Raw genomic sequence first — 21,044 nt, forward strand, 5'->3', positions numbered from 1 at the left:
ACCGTCACCCTGCCCCCCATTAGAGCTAATAGGACCGTCACCCTGCCCCCCATTAGAGCTAATAGGACAGTCACCCTGCCCCCCATTAGAGCTAATAGGACCGTCACCCTGCCCCCCATTAGAGCTAATAGGACCGTCACCCTGCCCCCCATTAGAGCTAATAGGACAGTCACCCTGCCCCCCATTAGAGCTAATAGGACCGTCACCCTGCCCCCCATTAGAGCTAATAGGACAGTCACCCTGCCCCCCATTAGAGCTAATAGGACAGTCACCCTGCCCCCCATTAGAGCTAATAGGACAGTCACCCTGCCCCCCATTAGAGCTAATAGGACAGTCACCCTGCCCCCCATTAGAGCTAATAGGACAGTCACCCTGCCCCCCATTAGAGCTAATAGGACAGTCACACTGCCCCCCATTAGAGCTAATAGGACAGTCACACTGCCCCCCATTAGAGCTAATAGGACAGTCACCCTGCCCCCCATTAGAGCTAATAGGACAGTCACCCTGCCCCCCATTAGAGCTAATAGGACAGTCACACTGCCCCCCATTAGAGCTAATAGGACAGTCACCCTGCCCCCCATTAGAGCTAATAGGACAGTCACCCTGCCCCCCATTAGAGCTAATAGGACAGTCACCCTGCCCCCCATTAGAGCTAATAGGACCTTCACCCTGCCCCCCCATTAGAGCTAATAGGACAGTCACCCTGCCCCCATTAGAGCTAATAGGACCGTCACCCTGCCCCCCATTAGAGCTAATAGGACCGTCACACTGCCCCCCATTAGAGCTAATATGACAGTCACCCTGCCCCCCATTAGAGCTAATAGGACCGTCACCCTGCCCCCCATTAGAGCTAATAGGACCGTCACCCTGCCCCCCATTAGAGCTAATAGGACCGTCACCCTGCCCCCCATTAGAGCTAATAGGACAGTCACCCTGCCCCCCATTAGAGCTAATAGGACCGTCACCCTGCCCCCATTAGAGCTAATAGGACCATCACCCTGCCCCCCATTAGAGCTAATAGGACCGTCACCCTGCCCCCCATTAGAGCCAATAGGACCGTCACCCTGCCCCCCATTAGAGCTAATAGGACCGTCACCCTGCCCCCCATTAGAGCTAATAGGCTGGGCCAACACATTCATTAGTAGTGATTTGTGCGCTTCAGGTTAAGCCATTGAACCATGATGATTTATGGCACACAATTTAGCCATGATGATATTATCATTTAAAAAAATAGACAACGTGAAATATGATTGCAGACTAGTCCACGGCACGCGCCGATGATTCGTGACGTATAACGAGATAAATTACAGCGGTCTGATTTTCCCCATATGTCAAGCAATTTATTGGGTGTGAAATATTCTCTCTATAGCTAAGGGGAGGTTGCTGGCTATGTGTACCTGTGCACCTCTACACCAGCATGACTATTAGAGCATGGACCAGACAGTATTGACATGTCACAGAGATTTATTCAGGCTTTGCAGATACAGTATGGCATGATGGCAATGGTGAATGACGGATGATGGGTGATGATTTTAACTGAACAAGAAGAGAGATGGCAGCAATCAGTAGTGCAAACAGTCTTAGATATAAACAAATGAAACTATACGAGCAAACGTATAGGCATGAACACATAAAGGTATATTCAGTGATTTCACTTAATTCAAATATCACTTATTTTTTTGTTTTGTTGTGATAATCCTCCCTACTATAGAGTGTGCTGGCCATATAAGGAGTTCCTCCCTGTCCCCAGTTAACCCCTGGGGGTCAAAAAACCTTAGGTTTCGTTTTTGACTCTCTATCCTGATTGGACGAAAGGCTGGGTCCCACAGCCAAAAACGAAACCTAAGGTTTTTTGAGTGAAATCACTGAATATACCTTTAAGCAAATCAAATACTCAAAGGGACATTTGGCAAATAGAAAGGAAACTTACGAGTAATGCATCAGTATAAGCACAGAGGTGCTACCAGCACCTCTCCAGTAAGACACAAACGTTTGTCTGTGGCTTCTAGTTTGCCTATAAAGTCCCCAGGTGTGCCAGTTGGTGGCCCCACCCACCACCAACCAGTCAACCTGCTACTGCTCCGCCCCACTCTCAGCTAGAGTTTTTCTGTAGGTTTTCTATAGGGTGTTTGTTGTTTGTCCAGTTCGGCACAAAAAAGGAAAAGTGCCCTCTTTTTTTTTTTTTTTAAGATATTTTTTTGCGGCTTACGCCTTTTATTGATTTTTTAAGGGACAGATAGTAGGCTGACAGGAAACGGGAGAGAGATGGGGGGATGACATGCGGTAAAGGCCGTGTCGGGTTCGGGAGTCGAACCCGCGGCACACCGCGACTGGATCACCAGTCCGGTGCCCAGACCGTTACGCTACGGCCTGGGCGAAAAGTGCCCTCTTAATATATATTTTTTATCCCACGATTTTGTAACCCATTTTTCACTGTGTCAATCATCTAATGTGATCCTGGGCTCTACACACCCTCCACCAACCTAGTCCCCATATATGGGGGACATGGGGAGAGCAACGGACTTGAACTCATGCTTCCTTCATGCGTGTCCAAGTCGCTTCTTTACACCTGACAGCTGGCCAGGGGGAGGCAGTTTAGTGACCAGGATTACTGCATGTTTTTTGTGAGGGTACCTACGCTAGGGGACACAGGGAGAACATGCAAACTCCACACAAAAAAGTGCCCTCTGCTGTTTGTTTCCTTATAAAGCAGTGGTTCCCAAACTTTTGTTTCATGTCAAGGACCCCCAAATTGACATAACTTATCAGCATTGCGGATCCCCATTTGTACGTCTCTAGCAGTGATTTTCAGTGATATTGTAAAATCAATGTTAATTTAACTCTGAGAGTGTACAAATGGATACAAATGGACCATTTGTACACTCTCATAAGGGTCCATTTGGTTCCTAAATATCATTTAGCTGGGGACCCCCTGGAACTCCCTCAAGGACCCCCGTGGGGGTCCCCGGACCCCACTTTGAGACCCACCGCCTTAGAGCGTCTCGGAATCTGTTCTTGAGAGATTAGGTTCATGTAGACCTTTGATGTTAAGGATCAAACAAGCGTTATATTCTATCTAATTACTCCACTGATCACGTATAATATTATATCACCACGCACTGCGTACACGTGTAAAGTCTAGAAAAAGATCACTGCTTTGAATGTACTACTCCAAATGAAAGTCTTATAGGATGTAATGTGCGTTTAAAAATATTTGATTTATAAATGTTTGAGGAATAAGGAGGCTGATTAAATTATATGGATCTTCAGGCTATCTCTATTGACCCCCATGTACGGGCACCAGGGCACCAGGGAGCCATTGGAACTGATTAAGTATATAGCTATCAAGCAAGCCGATAACATTTTATTGCAGATTAAAATAAATGCAGGGCATTATTGCAAATGCAAGATTGTGGCATTAGAAGGCTATATAACCGTGACCTTCGCAATTGATTTTTTAGTTATTGCACATAATGTTATATTATGGATTATAAATAAGGCTTTAGGGAGGTGAGCAAGCTCAATGAAATAGCCCAGGTCTCAGTGATATAATGAGAAATTCAATAATAAATAACATAACAATTCTTAAAACATAACTTGCAATGTCAGAGTTGGAAGCAGAAGGCTGACTCACAAGAGTCATTTGATTCACATCTTGTTATTTTCCTTTCGGCTTTTCCCTTCAGGGGTCGCCACAGCCAATCATCTGCCTCCATCTCACCCTGTCCTCCTCTACAGCGAATCATCTGCCTCCATCTCACCCTGTCCTCTGCCTAGTCCACAGCCAATCATCTGCCTGCATCTCACCCTGTCCTCTGCCTCCTCTTCTCTCACACCAACGAACTAACTTCATGTCCTCTTTCACCATCCACCTTTTCAGACTCCATCATGGCCCGTAGCACTTACCCTATACCCCCTTAGATAGCACTTGATAAAGACTTATAGCATGTTATGTAGACAGCACTATAATTGCATTGTATGTATGTAGTCATAGCACGTCATAGTACATATGTATAGCATATAGTACCGGTATAGTATATATGTTTATATATAGTTTATATGTATAGTTTCATTATATAGATATTCCACTGTTACGTTCTTAGCTTACGCATGTTTCATGATAACTACTTTTTATGTATGTGATGTATTGCCAATTTGCTCTTGCTTAATGTAAATCGCTCTGGATTAAGAGCGTCTGCTAAATGCCTAAATTGTAAATTGTACTACACCTCTTTGGTCTTTCCTCTAGGCCTCCTGCCTGGCAGTTCCAACCTCGACATCCTTCTACCGATAATACTCACTATCCCTCCTCTGTACGTGACCAAACCATCTCACTATCCTCCTCTGTACGTGACCAAACCATCTCAGTCTAGCCTCTCTGGCTTTATCTCCAGACTCCAAACCATCTGACCCTCTGATGTGCTCGTTCCTGATTGTATCCTATCCTATCCATCCTTGTTACTCCCAGAGAGAACCTCAACATTTTAGTCTCTGCTACCTCCAGCTCTGCTTCCTGTCTTTTCCTCAGTGCAACTGTTTCTAAACCATACAACATACAGGTAGCTACATACAGGTAGCTGTCTGTCTCTAAACCATACAACATATAGCTGTCTGTCTCTAAACCATACAACATATAGCTAGCTGTCTGTCTCTAAACCATACAACATAGCGGTCTGTCTCTAAACCATACAACATAGCGGTCTGTCTCTAAACCATACAACATACAGGTCTGTCTCTAAACCATACAACATACAGGTCTGTCTCTAAACCATACAACACAGCTGTCTGTCTGTCTCACAACATGCAGCGGTCTGTCTCTAAAGTCTAAACCATACAACATAGCGGTCTGTCTCTAAACAATACCATACTTCTATCACATATCAGATATCACACCTGACACTTGCACACTCGAAGTCGTTTCTTCCACCTCTTTTCCACACTCTCAGTCTCCACTCTCTCTGAAATGTTGACCCTATAAGTCTTGCTTCACGTCTATTCCCTCAGTCTCCCTGTAACCTCACTGTTCCACTTATTGGGTTCCACACACACACACACACACACACACACTGTACACACACACACACACACACACACACACACACACACACACACACACACACACACACACACACACACACACACACACACACACACACAGTTCCACTTGGGTTCCTCTCATTCACTAACCTTAATTCCTCTCCTTTCCAGGGCATATCTCCACCTCTCTAGATGTTCCTCTAGCTTCTTCTGCAGTGAGCTGGTAGAGTCTTCCGGCTCACTGCTCTCCCTGCAGATCACACTGTCATCTGATTCATATCAATAGGAATATATATAGCCCGAGAGAGTGATTATTCATGAAAAGCTATTAAATAATAACTACATTGGAGGAATTGGAACGCAGGTTCTTTTTTTCCCCACGTTCTGGGAAGAAGCCTATTACAGTTGTGGACATCCTTGAACCTAATTTATACGGTGAGTGGAGCCTTGGCTTATCATGGCTCGATCATGCTCATCCTGTTAGCTCTGTCTAGAACAGAGCACATGGACGGACCCCCATCTGAATTGATCTTGAGACAGGGACTCCCATATAGCCTACAAGGTATATACCTGTATGTGTAGGGGCGACTGTGGCTCAGGAGGTAGAGCAGGTCGTCCAATGATCCGTGGGTTGGCAGTTCCAATCCCGGCTCCTCCTCCTCCTCCTCCTGTCTACATGTCGAAGTGTCCTTGAGCAAGACACTGAACCCCAAATTGCTCCCGATGTGCTGGTTGGTGCCAGTGTGTGAATGTAATGAAATATAAATGCACCATTTATGTGTTGTTATAATGTACACTTGGTTGCATGCTGAGAATAGCAGATCTACAAGCTCACAGCTTGTAGATCGGCTATTTTCAGCAAGTGTAACAAAACAACAGTCATTATGAGGCATCAACGCCCGCCAAAATACATTTTAGTAGACTAAATCAAGATTTAGTCGACTAAATTCTTATGATATTTAGTCGACTAAAACTAGACAAACACTAAAACATTCCAGGTTGACTGAAACTAAATGAAAACTATTGAAGAGACGACTAAAACTAAAACAAACATTTGCTGCCAATCTAATGTACACCATTGCCCATTAATGTGCTGCTCATGGAAGTACACCAGGAGCAGTGTCAGTGTGCCACCTAGTGTTGTGAACTTGTAACTACAACGTCTAGATGTTCTGTCTGTGACGGATAGATGTGGAGCAGCAGCTGGATTTATTCCTTGTTTTACATTCACCAATTTGTAATAATTCTTACGGGTGGCATTTTAACAGTAGGCACCACCGCCACGTACAGTTAGGATGACATAACTTGTTTTTTGTGGGATTCCAATCCTGATATCAGTTTTTTGTTATTTATTTTTCATTGCCTGTTTCCTGAATAGAGAGAGAGAGAGAGAGAGAGAGAGAGAGAGAGAGAGAGAGAGAGAGAGAGAGAGAGAGAGAGCCTTGCCACACATGTCATTGCATTTGTAATGTGCAGCATGGTATAATTATTACAATAAAGCTGAACCTGAACTCATCATTGTACAATGCCTGGTTATGATTAAATGTGCAATACACAGAAACTAAACCAAAATTATATTATATTGTCTCTGACTGACGGGTTGTTTTTCCTGGACTCAAATTAAAAAACAGCAAAGGTAGCAGATCTACAAAGCAATGACTCATTTTCTATCAATTACACCCCAATGAAGCCTTGATTATTATGATTATTTTTGTTTTGTTTTTGTGCATTCCTAAACCAATCATTCGTAGGCCACTGAGCAGCCACCCCGGACCCGGTCATCAAATGATTGTCTTAGGAATGTCTCCGTGAATACAATGCTTCATGGCATGTCAGTGCAAATTGACAGAAAATAAGTTATTTATGGGGTGGAGAACCACATGAATCCAATCAAAGGGTTTAGGTTTTATTAATGTCACCAGAGACAATGACAGTAGTTCAGCAATTAGTTGTTACCAATTTTTTCCCCACAGATAACCATGTTTGGAAAATCCATGTTGTTGAATTGTAAACAGCTGAAACCAATATTATATCAGTATTCTGACATTAACCTGAGGGCCACATTAAGTGAAGGTTGGGGCCGCATGTGGCCCCTGGGCCGCCAGTTGCCCACCCCTGTACTAGATTATGATTAAAATAACAAAACACAGTACATTAACCACTTCAGCCCTATATATATATATATATATAATATATATATATATATATATATATATATATATATATATATATAGGGCTGAAGTGGTTAATGTACTATATATATATATATTATATATATATATATACTGTATATACTCCGGCTATTTGAGAATAGCCAATCTACAAGCTCAACTTGTAGATCTGCTTATTTTCAAAAGGATTTTTATACATGTGAAATGGGACATTCCACATCATTCACACAGAATTGTGGACACAGAATTGTGGACAGCTAAAGGCTTCAGTGTCTTAAATCAGACGACACTTGACCTGGAAGTCAGGATCAAACTGGATCCCCCAGTATATCCTATACCTGCTGCTATTTGGTTGGTGCCATGATAGCTTTTATCATCATACAGATTCCACTATTTTCAGTGACTTGTGACGATCCAAAAAATATGCAGCTTTTAATCACATGACAGATTATTACACATATCTTTTTGCAATAACAGTCTTATAAGTACATGTGCTATGCATTCACACGCCTCCCAAATGTTTAGTATCTTTTTTTTCAGAATGATCCCAAGCAATGTCAGAAGAACGAGATTTTATTTGTGAGTTCTGAGGTGCATTTTGACCTGGGAGGACTGACTGAAGCCCTTCCCGCACACCGGACAAGGGTACGGCTTCTCCCCGGTGTGAACCCTGACGTGGACCTTCAGGTTGCAGTTCTGGTTGAAGCGCTTGCCGCAGAACTCGCAGCAGAAAGGCCTCTCCCCCGTGTGGAGCCTCTGGTGCTCCTTTAACTTCCCCAGCGAGCTGAAGGTCTTGCCGCAGATGTTGCAGAGGGACGAGCCCAGTTTGTCGTTGCCGTTGTTGTTGAGCGACTGCATGTGATACGTGAGGTATTGCTGCGAGGTCAAGGAGGACTCCATGCAGTCTGCAGACTCCATGTCGTCGTGATCTGGTATCGAGTTTTCCTCTGGCGGTTTCTCGTTCCAGTCCCGTAGAGTCGGTGGCGGCGGCAGCAGCACGCGCTGCTCCGCGCACTCGCTTTGAGTTCTAGAGCACTGTGCGCTGCTACTAACCGGAGGTTCGGGTTCATAAGCACCGATGGACTCGCCATACTCCTCGTGACGAGCTTCGGTTTTGAACTGGTCCGTTGTGACGCGGATGTCGCACTCTTCCGCGTCGTCGACGACAGGCAGAGTCGGGACCGCCTGACGCCGGGGTGTGCCGCCGCCGTTGTCGTTATCGCTCGTCCCGTAGACACAAGTACTGAGGTCACCGTCGCCCGGCGTCTGGATAGCAGGTGGCTCCGGAGGCTTCTCCTCGTTTTGACATGCTCTGAGATTCCGTTCCTCCTCCGTTTGACATGCTCTGAGAGTCCGTTCCTCCGTCTGACATGCTCTGAGATTCCGTTCCTCGTTTTGACATGCTCTGAGAGTGCGTTCCTCGTTTTGACATGCTCTGAGAGTGCGTTCCTCGTTTTGACATGCTCTGAGAGTGCGTTCCTCGTTTTGACATGCTCTGAGAGTGCGTTCCTCGTTTTGACATGCTCTGAGAGTCCGTTCCTCCTTGACCAGCGGGGGTTCTGCGTGCTCGCGGACAACAGCGGGGTTCGTCTTGTCCAGCTCACATTGTTGTTGCTTCTCGTGGGGCGGCGGTGGCGGAACAACACGAACCCACACAGTCTGTTGTTGTGCTGCAAATTAAATAGGAAAACAACAAGCATGATGAGCTCACATGATTTGCGTCATTTTTTCCCATAGACGTTTCAGAAAGTATTTATTTAAAGACATTTAAAAGCATCGGACAAAGCCAACTCGGATGGTGACAAATCATGACAATAAACCAAAAACAGTGGGCCTAACAAATAATTAGAAAGAAGAAGGGCGCTCGGGGGGGGGGACTGCGACGGTCTACAGCACAAGTACTGTACCATGCACAGATTGTTCTGACCGTTTTTACTTAGGCTAAGTAAAAGTATCAATAGTGCGATATGGAACTCAGGCATGAAGGAAGCATGAGTTCAAGTCCGTTGCTCTCCCCTTGTCCCCCATATATGGGGACTAGGTTGGTGGAGGGTGTGTAGAGCCCAGGATCACATTAGATAATTGACACAGGGGTGAAAAATGGGTTGCAAAATCGTGGGATAAAAAATATATTTAAAAGAAAAATGGTGCGATATGGAAATAAATGCACTTAAAAGTACCAAAAGCGGCCCAGGCCGTAGCGTAACGGTCTGGGCACCGGACTGGTGATCCAGTCGCGGTGTGCCGCGGGTTCGACTCCCGAACCCGACACGGCCTTTACCGCATGTCATCCCCCCATCTCTCTCCCGTTTCCTGTCAGCCTACTATCTGTCCCTTAAAAAATCAATAAAAGGCGTAAGCCGCAAAAAAAAAAAAAAAAAAAAAAAAAAAAAGTACCAAAAGCAGAAGTACTCATTGTGCAGAATGTCACATTTCAAATCTTCTGTTAAATTGAGTCAATAGAATTAGTATCGTTGATCGTCTGTGTGCCTGTGATCACTGTGATGTAACAGAGAAATGTTGGCACTGTCTGAGTCAACCCATTCTGGACGGGAACCCCCTTTGGTGTTTTAAGCATTATGTCACACTTTAGTTTAGCTATTGAAAAATAGCAGATCTACAAGCTCATAGTGCAGCACCGCCGCGCTACGAGCTTGTAATGTAGATCTGCTATTTTTTTAAATTGTGAAAATGTGGCACAAATCTTTTAATATATATTCGTTCAGAGCTAATGTTTTTAATTCAAATCTTTGCTTCTGGGGGGGGGGGGGTGTCCCTGGAACAACATATTTTCAGATGGGGTCGGCGGCCAATTACATAATATTTTTGGGGGTACTTGACATGAATTAGTTGGGGTACGACTGACATAGAAACAGAGGGTTTTTCAGATTTTTTTTTTTTTTAATCGTTCTCAGGTATAAATGAGTTCAGATATAACACAAAGATAACACAAGAAATGCCCTAGAGCTGGAGCGGGTGAGGGAACAGTGTTGAGAACATTTCCATCTAAAACTGGAAAAAAGAACTTCCAACTGGTATTCACTTCAGATGTGACTTGATGCCTGCAGGCAAACCATTTCACATAGAGCTGCAGAAATGTCCTTTTCCCATCCCATAGTTTTAAACATTGACCCACGATGAAAGGTAATTGCACAAATATTTGGGAGCAACATTGTTTTAACGTGAGCAAAGACATTTTGATAAGAGATATCGATTGTTGTGTTATTATTATTGTATTTTATTTTATTATAACTTGTGCTGGCAACATTTAAAGGAGATTTAAGTGACTTGAAAAGATTCATGCAGGATACAGATCAAGTGGAACTGGGAAGTGTCTAGAAAACAGTGCCCGTTGGTTTGGACACCGACCTACTTGGGAACGATGCATATGCAAATAGGGAACGCATGCATGCCCCACACACTGTTATGCAGTGGTGGAAAGTAACTAAGTACTGCACTTAAGTACAATTGAGGTATTTGTACTCCACTAAATCTCGGAGCCAAAATGTGTACTTTTACTTCACTACAATTATTTGAAAACTTTAGTTACTACTAGTTACTTTGGCGATTTAAATTTCGATTAGAAAACATACATTAACCACTTCAACCCTATATAATGCGTCGCAACGCATTGTGAGCTTGTAGATCGGCTATTTTCAATAGATTTTCTACACATTTTGAAACCTGAGACAAGCTGGAGTTGGAAATACATTGTTTTCAACGAGGGCTTTTAAGCATGTGTGCAACATGACAACTGTTTTAAAGTATTGTACAGTTAACAACTAAAGTTTCTTTAATGTTTATGTTGTACTATTACTACAAAACAATTAAGATCATTAAAGTTGGGCTGTTGCCTGAGTACAATGCATTTCTGCCTACTTCCGGTCCAGGACTTGTCCCAGTTGGTCGTCCCCATTGTCAACAGAAGTATATGTAGGAGAGCCTCCATTGGACTGAAGCCCCATGAAGTGACCAATAGAAGTCTATGTAGGAGAGCCTCCATTGGACTGAAGCCCCATGAAGTGACCAATAGAAGTCTATGTAGGAGAGCCTCCATTGGACTGAAGCCCCATGAAGTGAACACAGTTTGCTTAACTATGTCTATATCTTGGGCTAGGGTTGCCATGGAAATCAATTGGCTCATCGTGGCACTGACGATGGCCAGGGGCACACCTTAGCGCACAGCCGTGGACAGACGAAGCTGAGGCTGTGCCTCCACAGACTAGACTGCCTTTGGTTAAAATATAATAAAAGGTGCTGTCTATGGTGCTGAAAGACCAAACCAAACACTCACGTGTTTGCTTCCAAGGTGGTGCATGTCTGTGTGCGTGAGCGCGTGCGTGTGTGGACGGACGGACGGGGTGGCATTAAGCCCTATAGGGACCTAATTTCATGTCACTATAAAACTCAAATAGTGAAAAATCAACACTAATTTCACATTTTAATTCCAGGCTCCAGGAGGGGGGAAAAAGGAAAGAAGAAGCAAACAAAACGAAGAAACTGGTTTCGTAATATTATAGATTGGCAGAATTAACTTTGTTTGCGTTTGGCAGTTTATGATGATATGGGCTAAAAGGTTGACTTTGAGACCCGTTTGTTTCACCATGCCTCTATGGAATCCTTTGGGTGAGCAATTTCTAATCAATGGAGCAAAAAAACCAACCCCTGAATATATCTTTACCAATATTTGGAGTTTCATGTTGATGGCAAGCAAGGTATAACTACGATGCAATGCAAACCTATCTCTTCCAAAGTGCAAATAGGCTATGTGCTTTAAATGGAAGGTTGGAAGGTTCCCGTTGCACATTTGCAATCCACAATATAGCTTTTAGCTTAATCAGAAACTATAGTTTGATCCAACAACTTGCCGTGCATTACTCACTCATCCTGATGACTACAGTGGAAGATTAAGGACCATGTTGATGATATGGGTTTGTTTATCATTGTGTTACATTGTCCTCTCTCGTTGCTTGGGTTAAGGACCATGATATTGGGTTTGTTTATCATTGTGTAACCTTGTCCTCTCTCGTTGATGATATGGGTTTGTTTATCATTGTGTTACCTTGTCCTCTCTCGTTGCTTGCAGCGAGTTGCCTCCTCAGATACTGATTCTCACTTTTGGTCCGGTTGATCTCCTCCTGGAACTCGGAGATGGTCTCCCGGATCACTTGGAGAATGTCTTCGGCGGTTGTCATCAGCCGCTCGGTCAGATACGTGTTCAGGTACTGTAACTTAGTCATCGTTTAGTTCGTAGAACTAGTAATAATAATAATACTAATAGTAATAATGTGGTGCGATAGTATCTGTGATCGCCTCTGTTTACTTTTACCGACACATCCGCGGATCAACGGCGCACGCATGCCTTGTGGCGGCGACGGTCACGTGACGACAAGGCGCGCTACCTCACTCTGATCATGGTTACTGTAGTTCTGTAGTCCTTGGCGCGCCAGTGTCGCGCGCGAAAACAGCCGATCTACAAGCTCACGAGGCCGTCGCACGGCGTTGCGCTGTGAGCTTGTGGATCGGCTATTTTGTTACGCCGCCAACGAAATCAGGCTGACGTAAACAGCACACACACAAAAAAAGATGGCGTCCTCGTCGGCTGGCTGGATTCGTGACGTCATGTCGTTACCGTAATGTACCCTGGCAGTGGCCGGCGTGTCTCCCTCCCTACCGGGATCATTGATTGATTGAAAATCTTGTGAAATGTTGCACATTTTATTATTTCAAAAATGATTATATCTAAACCCACTTCAAAACTGTTCCTGTGTGTGGGGAGGAAGGGGAGAATGTTTAGGCCTGTCACAAAAATGCAAAATGATGTTATACTATATATCTGATTGACATTTATACCACTTAAAATGGTGTAAAAGATCAGTTTCTCCTGATAGGGTAAATGCCGATTACCGATCAGAGTGAATATCGGCCGATATGGCCGATGACCGATAGCTGGACGATTATCGGAGGATCTCTAGACATTATTACGTTTTCCCATCCATCCATCCACCCCCCCCCCCCCCCCCCCAGTGAAAAGAATAAACACAACACCTGTACAAACCAAAAATACTCAATTACTACTTTATTAAAAAATAACATTTAATACACAATGATACAACACTGTACAGTAATATGTAAGTATGTCTGTGTGTGTGAGGGAGGCAGGGAGGGAACAAAGTAGTCCCAGAGAGAGACAGTAGACTGAAGAGGAGGGATGCTGGTCGTGCAGTCGCCTCATGCTGCATTCATGGCACTTTGATGTGAAGAGTAGCCTAAGATTTAGACTGCATTTTTATCCATTCTGACATTTTCAATCTAACGTCAGAATCGATAAAATACATCTATGAGTCTAAATCGTATGCTACTTGAAGAGGACACTACAACTAACTATCTACATTCACACCCAAATAAGGCCTAAATACTTGTAGCTCACAACCGCATAGCAAGACTTTGTGAGCTTTTAGGTGCATTTGATTTTAAACATTTGCGAAAAAGGGGACCGTACCTATGTTCCCCAGGTTCCATGTTGCCCTCCCCGCAAAAAAAAGGTTCTTTGTTCTCCACTTAAAACAATAAACCTAAGCATAAACTCTAAAGGTAAGTGAGGAACATAGGGATGGGGGGAAAAGATGAAACCTTGCCCAAATTAGGGACAACCAGATTAATGTTTAAAATAATGCTCAGCGTTTTTCATTCATTGACTGAGGGGTTTAGAGTTGTTCCGTGGTACAATATATTTCTGATAGCGAATTATATATGATAGCCCAAATTATATATGATAGCCCAAGCCCAAATGGAACAAACCTTCCACCATTCAGACATGGATTCAGGATGCGTATGATTTCGTTATTTCAAAAGATAAAAAAAAAAGAAAAAACACTCAAAACATTTTTCATAAGTTAGAAAAATAATGCATTTTTTTCTCCTTCAAAACAATCCCATAAAAACTTTAAATAAAGAAAATCGTTAAAAAAAAACATACTTCTACAATATTATAAGCTGACAGGATGCCACGTGTTGTGAGCTTGTAGATCCGGGCTATTCTCACTAGTTTGGGTCCCGGGGGGGGGGGGGGGGGGGGGGAGACACACACACATAGAATCTCTCTTTCGGGTCTCGAGCTAAAACGTTTGGGAACCAACTGCACACTATGTGACATGAATGCAGCATTAAGTCCTGAGAAAAAAGTAAAGTGTACAGTTCGTTCTTCAAGAGGGGTCGGGCTGGAGTCGGGCAGTGGGCACTGAGCAAGCACCGGATTCTAAAGACGAATCGTTCATTGGTTCACTAGTAAAAAACGACCTCCAATGAGACCACTCTTCAAAAAGAAACTGACATTTACAGACCTTCGCTATTATAGAAACATTGGGGAATATAAACCTTTTAGTCTGCACAAACTTGACCCCCTTCTTGAAAAACAAAAAAAAGCTTATATGTGTTAGCCTGGGATAATACTGTATGGCCTGTGGTGCTGCAGTCACTTTCTGCATCAACTCAATCATATGCTATAGTGCAGGTCATACAAAAGGACGCCACATAACTCCTACATTGCATGATAGCTCGGGAGTGGGACTAGTGGTATTTTACAGAACAATATCACATTATCTTATGAAAGAGCAGAGCAAGTCTCACAATAGATTCCTCCAATAGTTCAATGGACAACATGTATATATACACGTCATGGTTTAGTTGTACTCAGCGCTGCAACAATGCATCAGGATATTAGAAATTTAATACTTTTGTGCCATGGATTATTTTATGCAAGAAACCTTTTTATATTTGTCAAATGGTGACAATGCTACAAGAGTCAGAAACTCTTGTTTTAGAACAGGCATAAGAAAATGTGAATTTCAAATGATCAGCATTTATGGATTTACAACTTCTTTCTTTTCTTTTTACCCCCAGCCCCATTTAATACAATTAGGCATATCTGCTTCATGACATAACATTTAAAGGTTTCTAATTAAAAGGCTATTCAGAAAGATGCTCCCAAAAATATGATTTATTGAAAACCATGACTAAACTTGCAAGTGAAGTGCTTTACAACCTAGATTTTATTCTCTCCTGATATTTGGCTACAAATTATGTGGTTGATTTCTTGGCAGCAGACTCTTTGAACAAGTACAAGACACTAGGTCTCAAGTCTCGTTCCCAAGTCAAGAGTAACTTGACATCCTATGGATTTGAGGTGTCTAAAAATAAAGACGCGCTTATCGTTGCTGTCGGGCACAAACCTTGTATCTCCATATTTCAGCATTTTATATTTTTTTTCGTAAATGTATAATGTATGCCCTACTACTTACTTACTACCTTGCATGTTTTCCACCATCACAAACTGCTTCCAGTACTCCATGGGCAGGGACAGCAGACGCTCAACAACCACAGCCTGTCATTTGGTGTCTTGCAGGACCAGGGTTAAATACGGCATGAACCACTAGTGTTGGTCCAAAAACGCGAGCCAGATTGCTGAATGTCCATTTTCGTGTCTACACTCTTTTCTATACAAGCCAATTGGAGGGAGAGAGTTGACAGGAACGAATTTAGAGAAACTGCATCAAAGTGCCACACTCATACAGGCCCAATACCGTCGGCACAAAGCACACGCACAGTAGAAGTCAAGAAAAGCAGCAGCTATAGTGATGCAGAGGCAGTTCAGAGATTGCAACGTTATAAGCACAGACTACCTGAAGATGAAGGGAGCTGCTGTCATTCTCCAAGCAGGGTTCAGAGGCATGAAAGTTAGAAGAGAGCTGAGGGGAAAACGGCAGGCTGCTACCGTTATTCAGTCTGCAGTGAGAATGACGATATGTAGAAAACGATACTTGCTCCTTAGGAGCGCAACCATTATCACCCAAAGCCGATACACGGCTCTCTTTGAGGGCAAATAACTACAACGAGAGTATACAGTTAAGACGTGCCACCTTGAAGATACAAGCCACCTACAGAGATTCCAGAGTTCGAGAAGGTCTAAAAAAAGAAGAAGAAGAAAGGCACTGCCACTGTCATTCAAGCTCACTACAGAATGCACAAAGTGTGCATGTCCTACAAAACACATGAGAGAAGTGCCGCCCGCCATTACGCTACAGTTGTACCGTCGACGCTGGATAACGAGACGTCGGGTACCGGAGGCAGAGAAGGCACAGAGGCGTTTTGCTGCAGCGGCCTTTCACCTCACCACCTCAGTGCTATAAGGATCCAGAGATCCTTGAGAGACCACTGGGCCTGCAGACTGCAGACTATCTACAAGAGACAGTGTCACAAAAAACAAGGACTGTCTAAAAAGGACTAGACGCGAAGACCGTAAGGGCGCCGCCATGTTGCTCACATGGTGCTCCATGGAAGGAAAGAAACATGCGCAATGGGCTTTATGCAGCCAACACTTCCTCGTTCAGCTTCCTTGGTCTCAACTGCGCATGTTTCTTTCCTTCCATGGAGCACCATGTGAGCAACATGGCGGCACCCTTACGGTCTTCGCGTCCCGTCCTCTTTAGACAGTCCTTGACAAAAAGAAAGTTGTGAAAATAGCAGCACTACAAGCTCACAACGGGTTGCATTATAAGCTTGTAGAACTGCAATTTGAGCTTGTAGAGAGCAGCCATAAAAACAATAAAAAGGAACAGTTTAGGTAGTTTAGGTAGGTTTCTACCCGACAGCGACATTATAAGTTGTGGAATGTTGCACATTGTTGCAATTCTGAATGCATCTTATTTCAAGGTGTGTGGAAGACTGTGTTCATCATGCTAGGTATACGACTAAAGAAAGGCTAAATAATTCAGAAAAGGCTAGCTATAAGTCATCAAATTGTGTCTTAGAGATTTCATATTCAGTGACAAGTAAAAAAAAAAGTAAGTAAATGACACGTACTAAAAACTGACTATGCAATACAAATTCTATTGCAAGACTATGGCATGGAGAAGTGTTAGGCTAGATAAAAAACATTCTAAGAGATGCAGAATTCTGATTTTTTCTTTGAAAATAGGAAGAAAAGCCTCGTCTTAATGGCAGCAAAATTAGCTTCTGTTTTTTTTTTCTTCTTTTTTTTTAAGTGTCCCATATCAACATGATTCACAAAGTGGGTGGTTTTAAAAAAAATAAACAAACAAAAAATAACACCGGTTTCATTGCCCTGAGAAATAGGTTCCCTCGCGGCTGTGGGTCTGCAGATGCCGTTTGATTTTGTCAGAGCGGCTGAAGCACTTGCCGCACACCGGACAGCTGTAGGGCTTCTCGCCGGTGTGGATCCTCATGTGGACCTTCAGGTGGGCCATCTGCGTGAAGCCCTTGCCGCAGATCTGGCAGCGGAAGGGCTTCTCGCCCGTGTGGCTGCGCGCGTGTTCCTGCAGCCGGCCGGAGGAGCTGCAGCACTTCCCGCACACGCCGCAGCGATAGGGCTTTTCCCGCGTGTGCACCTGCACGTGCACGTGCAAGTGGCCGGCGTGGCTGAACGCCTCGCCGCACACCTTGCAGCAGAAGGACGACATGTGGGCCTGCAGCGGCGACTTCTGGTGAGGGTCCACTGCCGCCGCGCTGTTGTTGTTGTTGTTGGCGGCGGACTGTTGGTTACGCATGTGGGAGCCCTGTCCTCTGCCGCCGCTGCCCCCGGCGGCTCCCTTGGAGCCCGCCATCTGTCCCCCATTCTCCACGCCGATAATGTCAATGTTGTTCTCGTTCGAGCAGTTGGGGTTGACCGCGGCCAAGGGCTGAGGAGGGGCGGCGTTGGACGCCGTCGAGCCTCTGTGCGCCGCTCCTCCTCCTCCGCCGCCGCCACCCTCCGCCTTCACGTGTCTGGACGAGCGGCCGGAGCCAGTTTCCCTGGTCTCCCTGTTCTCCACGCCTTGGCTCTGCTGCTGGGGGAGACTGGACGTGTGGGCCACCGCCTCCTGAGGGGGGTACTCGTTGGTGACGCGGGGCGGGGTGAACATGGAGTCCGGCGTGCCGCACGAGCCGCCGCCGTGCCCGCCACCGCGGAGCTGCTCCTCGCTGCCCTGGCTGGTCCGGAGCTCTCGCTTGTCCTTGATCTGGAGGGGGAGACGCTCTTCGTGGCCCATGCTGGGACTCCACTCGCGCCTTGGATGCTCGCCATCCTCCTCCTCTAGCATCATGGAGGGACGGTCTGACCACACACACACACACACAAACCAGGGGGGAGTCTCAAGTTATCATCTACAAAACAACAAACGTTGAGAGAATTGACGCTACACAATTCTAGCACTACAACCGCACTGACGATGAAGGCGGGCAACACGAGAATAATCACATCTTAAAGCTACAGTGCGTTACAGCCAAACAGCCAGCCACAGCCGGTTAACTTGGGGCTAGCTTAGCTGGCTAACGAACAAAGGTTGCGCAGGCAGCCCCACAACACAAGCTGAAGTTGACTACAGCTAGCCGACGAGCTAACGTTAGCCAGATTGGAATGTGGGCCTGCAATAAAAGCAAAAACACGCCAAACGTGTCCCTTTATAGTAGCCGGGTCATCATAAACACTCGGTGTAAAAGTCTGTGCCTCACTAATAAGCGACACGACAGACCTATGGAAAGTGGGCGCGACTTTTCCCCCACAACACGACTGTTTAGTTAGCAGCCAGCAGAGCATAATATAACGTAGCATGCTAATGCTAACCAACCTGGCCATAGCCCAGTGGCTGCCTGCCTCTCGCAGCCTGTATTAGCATGCTAATGCTAAATGCTAACCTGGCCATAATATCCCAATGCCTTCCTCTCGCAGCCTGTAGCAGCATGCTAATAATGCTAACATATCGATATTAACTGCGGGGGGGGGGGGGGGGGGTCCATAATATTAATGCATACCTCTCGCAGCCTCCTGGCTGTAGCATGCTAAAAATGCTAATATTAACGCTAACCTGGCCATATATCTCGCAGCCTCCTGGCTGTAGCATGCTAATAATGCTAATAGCGCTAACCTGGCCATATCTCGATGCCTGCCTCCCGCAGCCTGCGCCTCAGATGGTCGTTCTCCCGCTCGCGCAGCGCTATCTCCTCCTGGTACTCCAGGATGGTGTCCTCCACGGACTTGTAGATCTCCTGCGCGGCGAGCATGAGCCGCTCGGTCAGGAAGACGTTCAGGAACTGCAGTTTGGTCATTTTTTGGGGTGCTGCACGAGAGCAACACGGGGCTAAAATTTCATCCAAAAAAGATGCTGGACTCCGACTCTCTGGGACTCCCCCCCAAAAAAAGAGATGCTTATTTTCTGCTAAGAGAGAGGCCAGCGGTCAGGTCACGTGACGCGGGATGTTATTTACCGTAATGTCGGGGAAAGGGAGAGTTCGTTTTATTAAAAAAAAAAAATATATATCCACTAGACATACTGTACGCAACTTCCCTATTGTTTATTGTTCCTCAAAAACGTCATCTGTTTTGACTGAGAGATTACCGCGTGTCAGACATGTTGGTGAATGGTCAGTCACATCAAACGCACTCCAGTCCACTAGGTGGCGACGTGAGAGGAACCCCGCTGACCAGTGAGCGGATGCAGTTTCTCCTCCGGTAGCCATGGTTGCCATGTCCGCTCATTATAAGCTACTTTGGAGTTTGGACTTGTTTTTATTTGGGCTTGTTAAGTTGTTTCTAAAGAGAGTAGTTGTTTATTGTGGCTTGTTTCTAAGGAGTAGTTGTTCATCTGGTCTTTTCTAAGGTGCAGGTTGATAAGGTCCTCAGCTCTAAACTCGGTAGAAACTATCCTTACACCAATCCATTCTTTTTGGATCAGTAAAAGGTAAAAGGTGTTTTTGTTGACCAGTGAGGCCTAACAGCTAGGAGCCCTTGTACAAGGTTTCTTCGACTATGCATGCACTTCTAGGTACCACAGCAGGCCCTTAAAACAAGGCTCCAGACCTCCCAAAACAAACTGGTCAGGCCTTACTCCCAGAAGGCCAGAACCCACCCTTTTTGACAGGCTGGAATGGTTTAGGGTTGATGTCAGAGTACAGCAACTTGCAATGGGCCTGCATGGTCTACTCTACAGGATTTGCGTCGCTACACCATTAAGATACCCATGTAGGCCTACCTGTCTAAATACTTTATTAATGTCAACAAAGTCCACACTCATAACGTCAGAGGGAGTTCAACAAACCACGTGCAAAATCCCAGATATGGCTCAAACAAGGGATTCAATTAATTTCATTCCTATGCCACTAAAATGTGGAACGCCCTACCAACAGCCATTAAGAAATGTGAATCCCTAGACTCCTTTCATAACCGCTCTCAAACACCAACTACAGACAGCTGCCATTCGAAACTGTCCGCTAAAAAAAGTCAGTCCTCTGACCCATTTCCCCCCCATACTAGTGTAGGCCTAGTAGGCCTACATGTTTATATTTGTGTATATTTGTATGTCTTTAAATGGGACGATGAATTGAAAATGGATGACCCTGATGTAAACAAGTCTTTAAAATGCTTTTTCTGGTTTATCCTCGTAGCAGATTTTCTATTGACTTGTGCTTTTTATTTGTACGTCCCTAAATGTTCTGATGAATTGAAAATGGTGGACCCTGTTGTAAACAAGTGAATGCTTTTACTTTATCATGGTGTCGTCCACAGTTAACAGTTTTTGTATTGAGTTGTGCTTGTGTTTGAAATGTACCTATTCGGCATACTGTTGTTCATACGTATACTTCATACAATCAATCAATCAATCAATCAATCAATCTGTTACGAAGGAACGGAATGCCTCTCTGACATCATAACCGGTGTGTCAGAGCGGTGACGTCACTCTGACATACCTCTGACATCTCAACACTATAAATAGGCCCTATAGGTGCCTACGCGAGCATTAGACGGATTTAAGCTATTAACCGAGGTCAGGACGCCGACCTAGG

General features: G+C 44.8%; 2 protein-coding genes across 4 annotated transcripts in view; one reads left to right on the top strand and one right to left on the bottom strand.

Moving 5' to 3' along the window:
- Positions 1–21,044, top strand: part of spcs1 (signal peptidase complex subunit 1) — a 195,530-nt gene that overhangs the window by 105,592 nt on the left and 68,894 nt on the right. The gene's annotated exons all lie outside the window — the stretch shown is intronic.
- On the bottom strand, positions 7,710–19,387 carry LOC310863720 (uncharacterized protein). Its single transcript, XM_083772216.1, has 4 exons — positions 19,130–19,387; positions 17,331–18,318; positions 12,271–12,452; positions 7,710–8,878 (listed from the first exon to the last, which is right to left on the bottom strand). Exons 1-4 carry the CDS (start codon positions 19,308–19,310, stop codon positions 7,782–7,784), a joined length of 2,448 nt encoding a protein of 815 aa, XP_083628342.1. The 5' UTR covers positions 19,311–19,387; the 3' UTR covers positions 7,710–7,781.

Source organism: Protomyctophum parallelum, assembly GCF_964188405.1.
Source record: "Protomyctophum parallelum genome assembly, chromosome: 8".
NCBI lineage: Eukaryota > Metazoa > Chordata > Actinopteri > Myctophiformes > Myctophidae > Protomyctophum > Protomyctophum parallelum.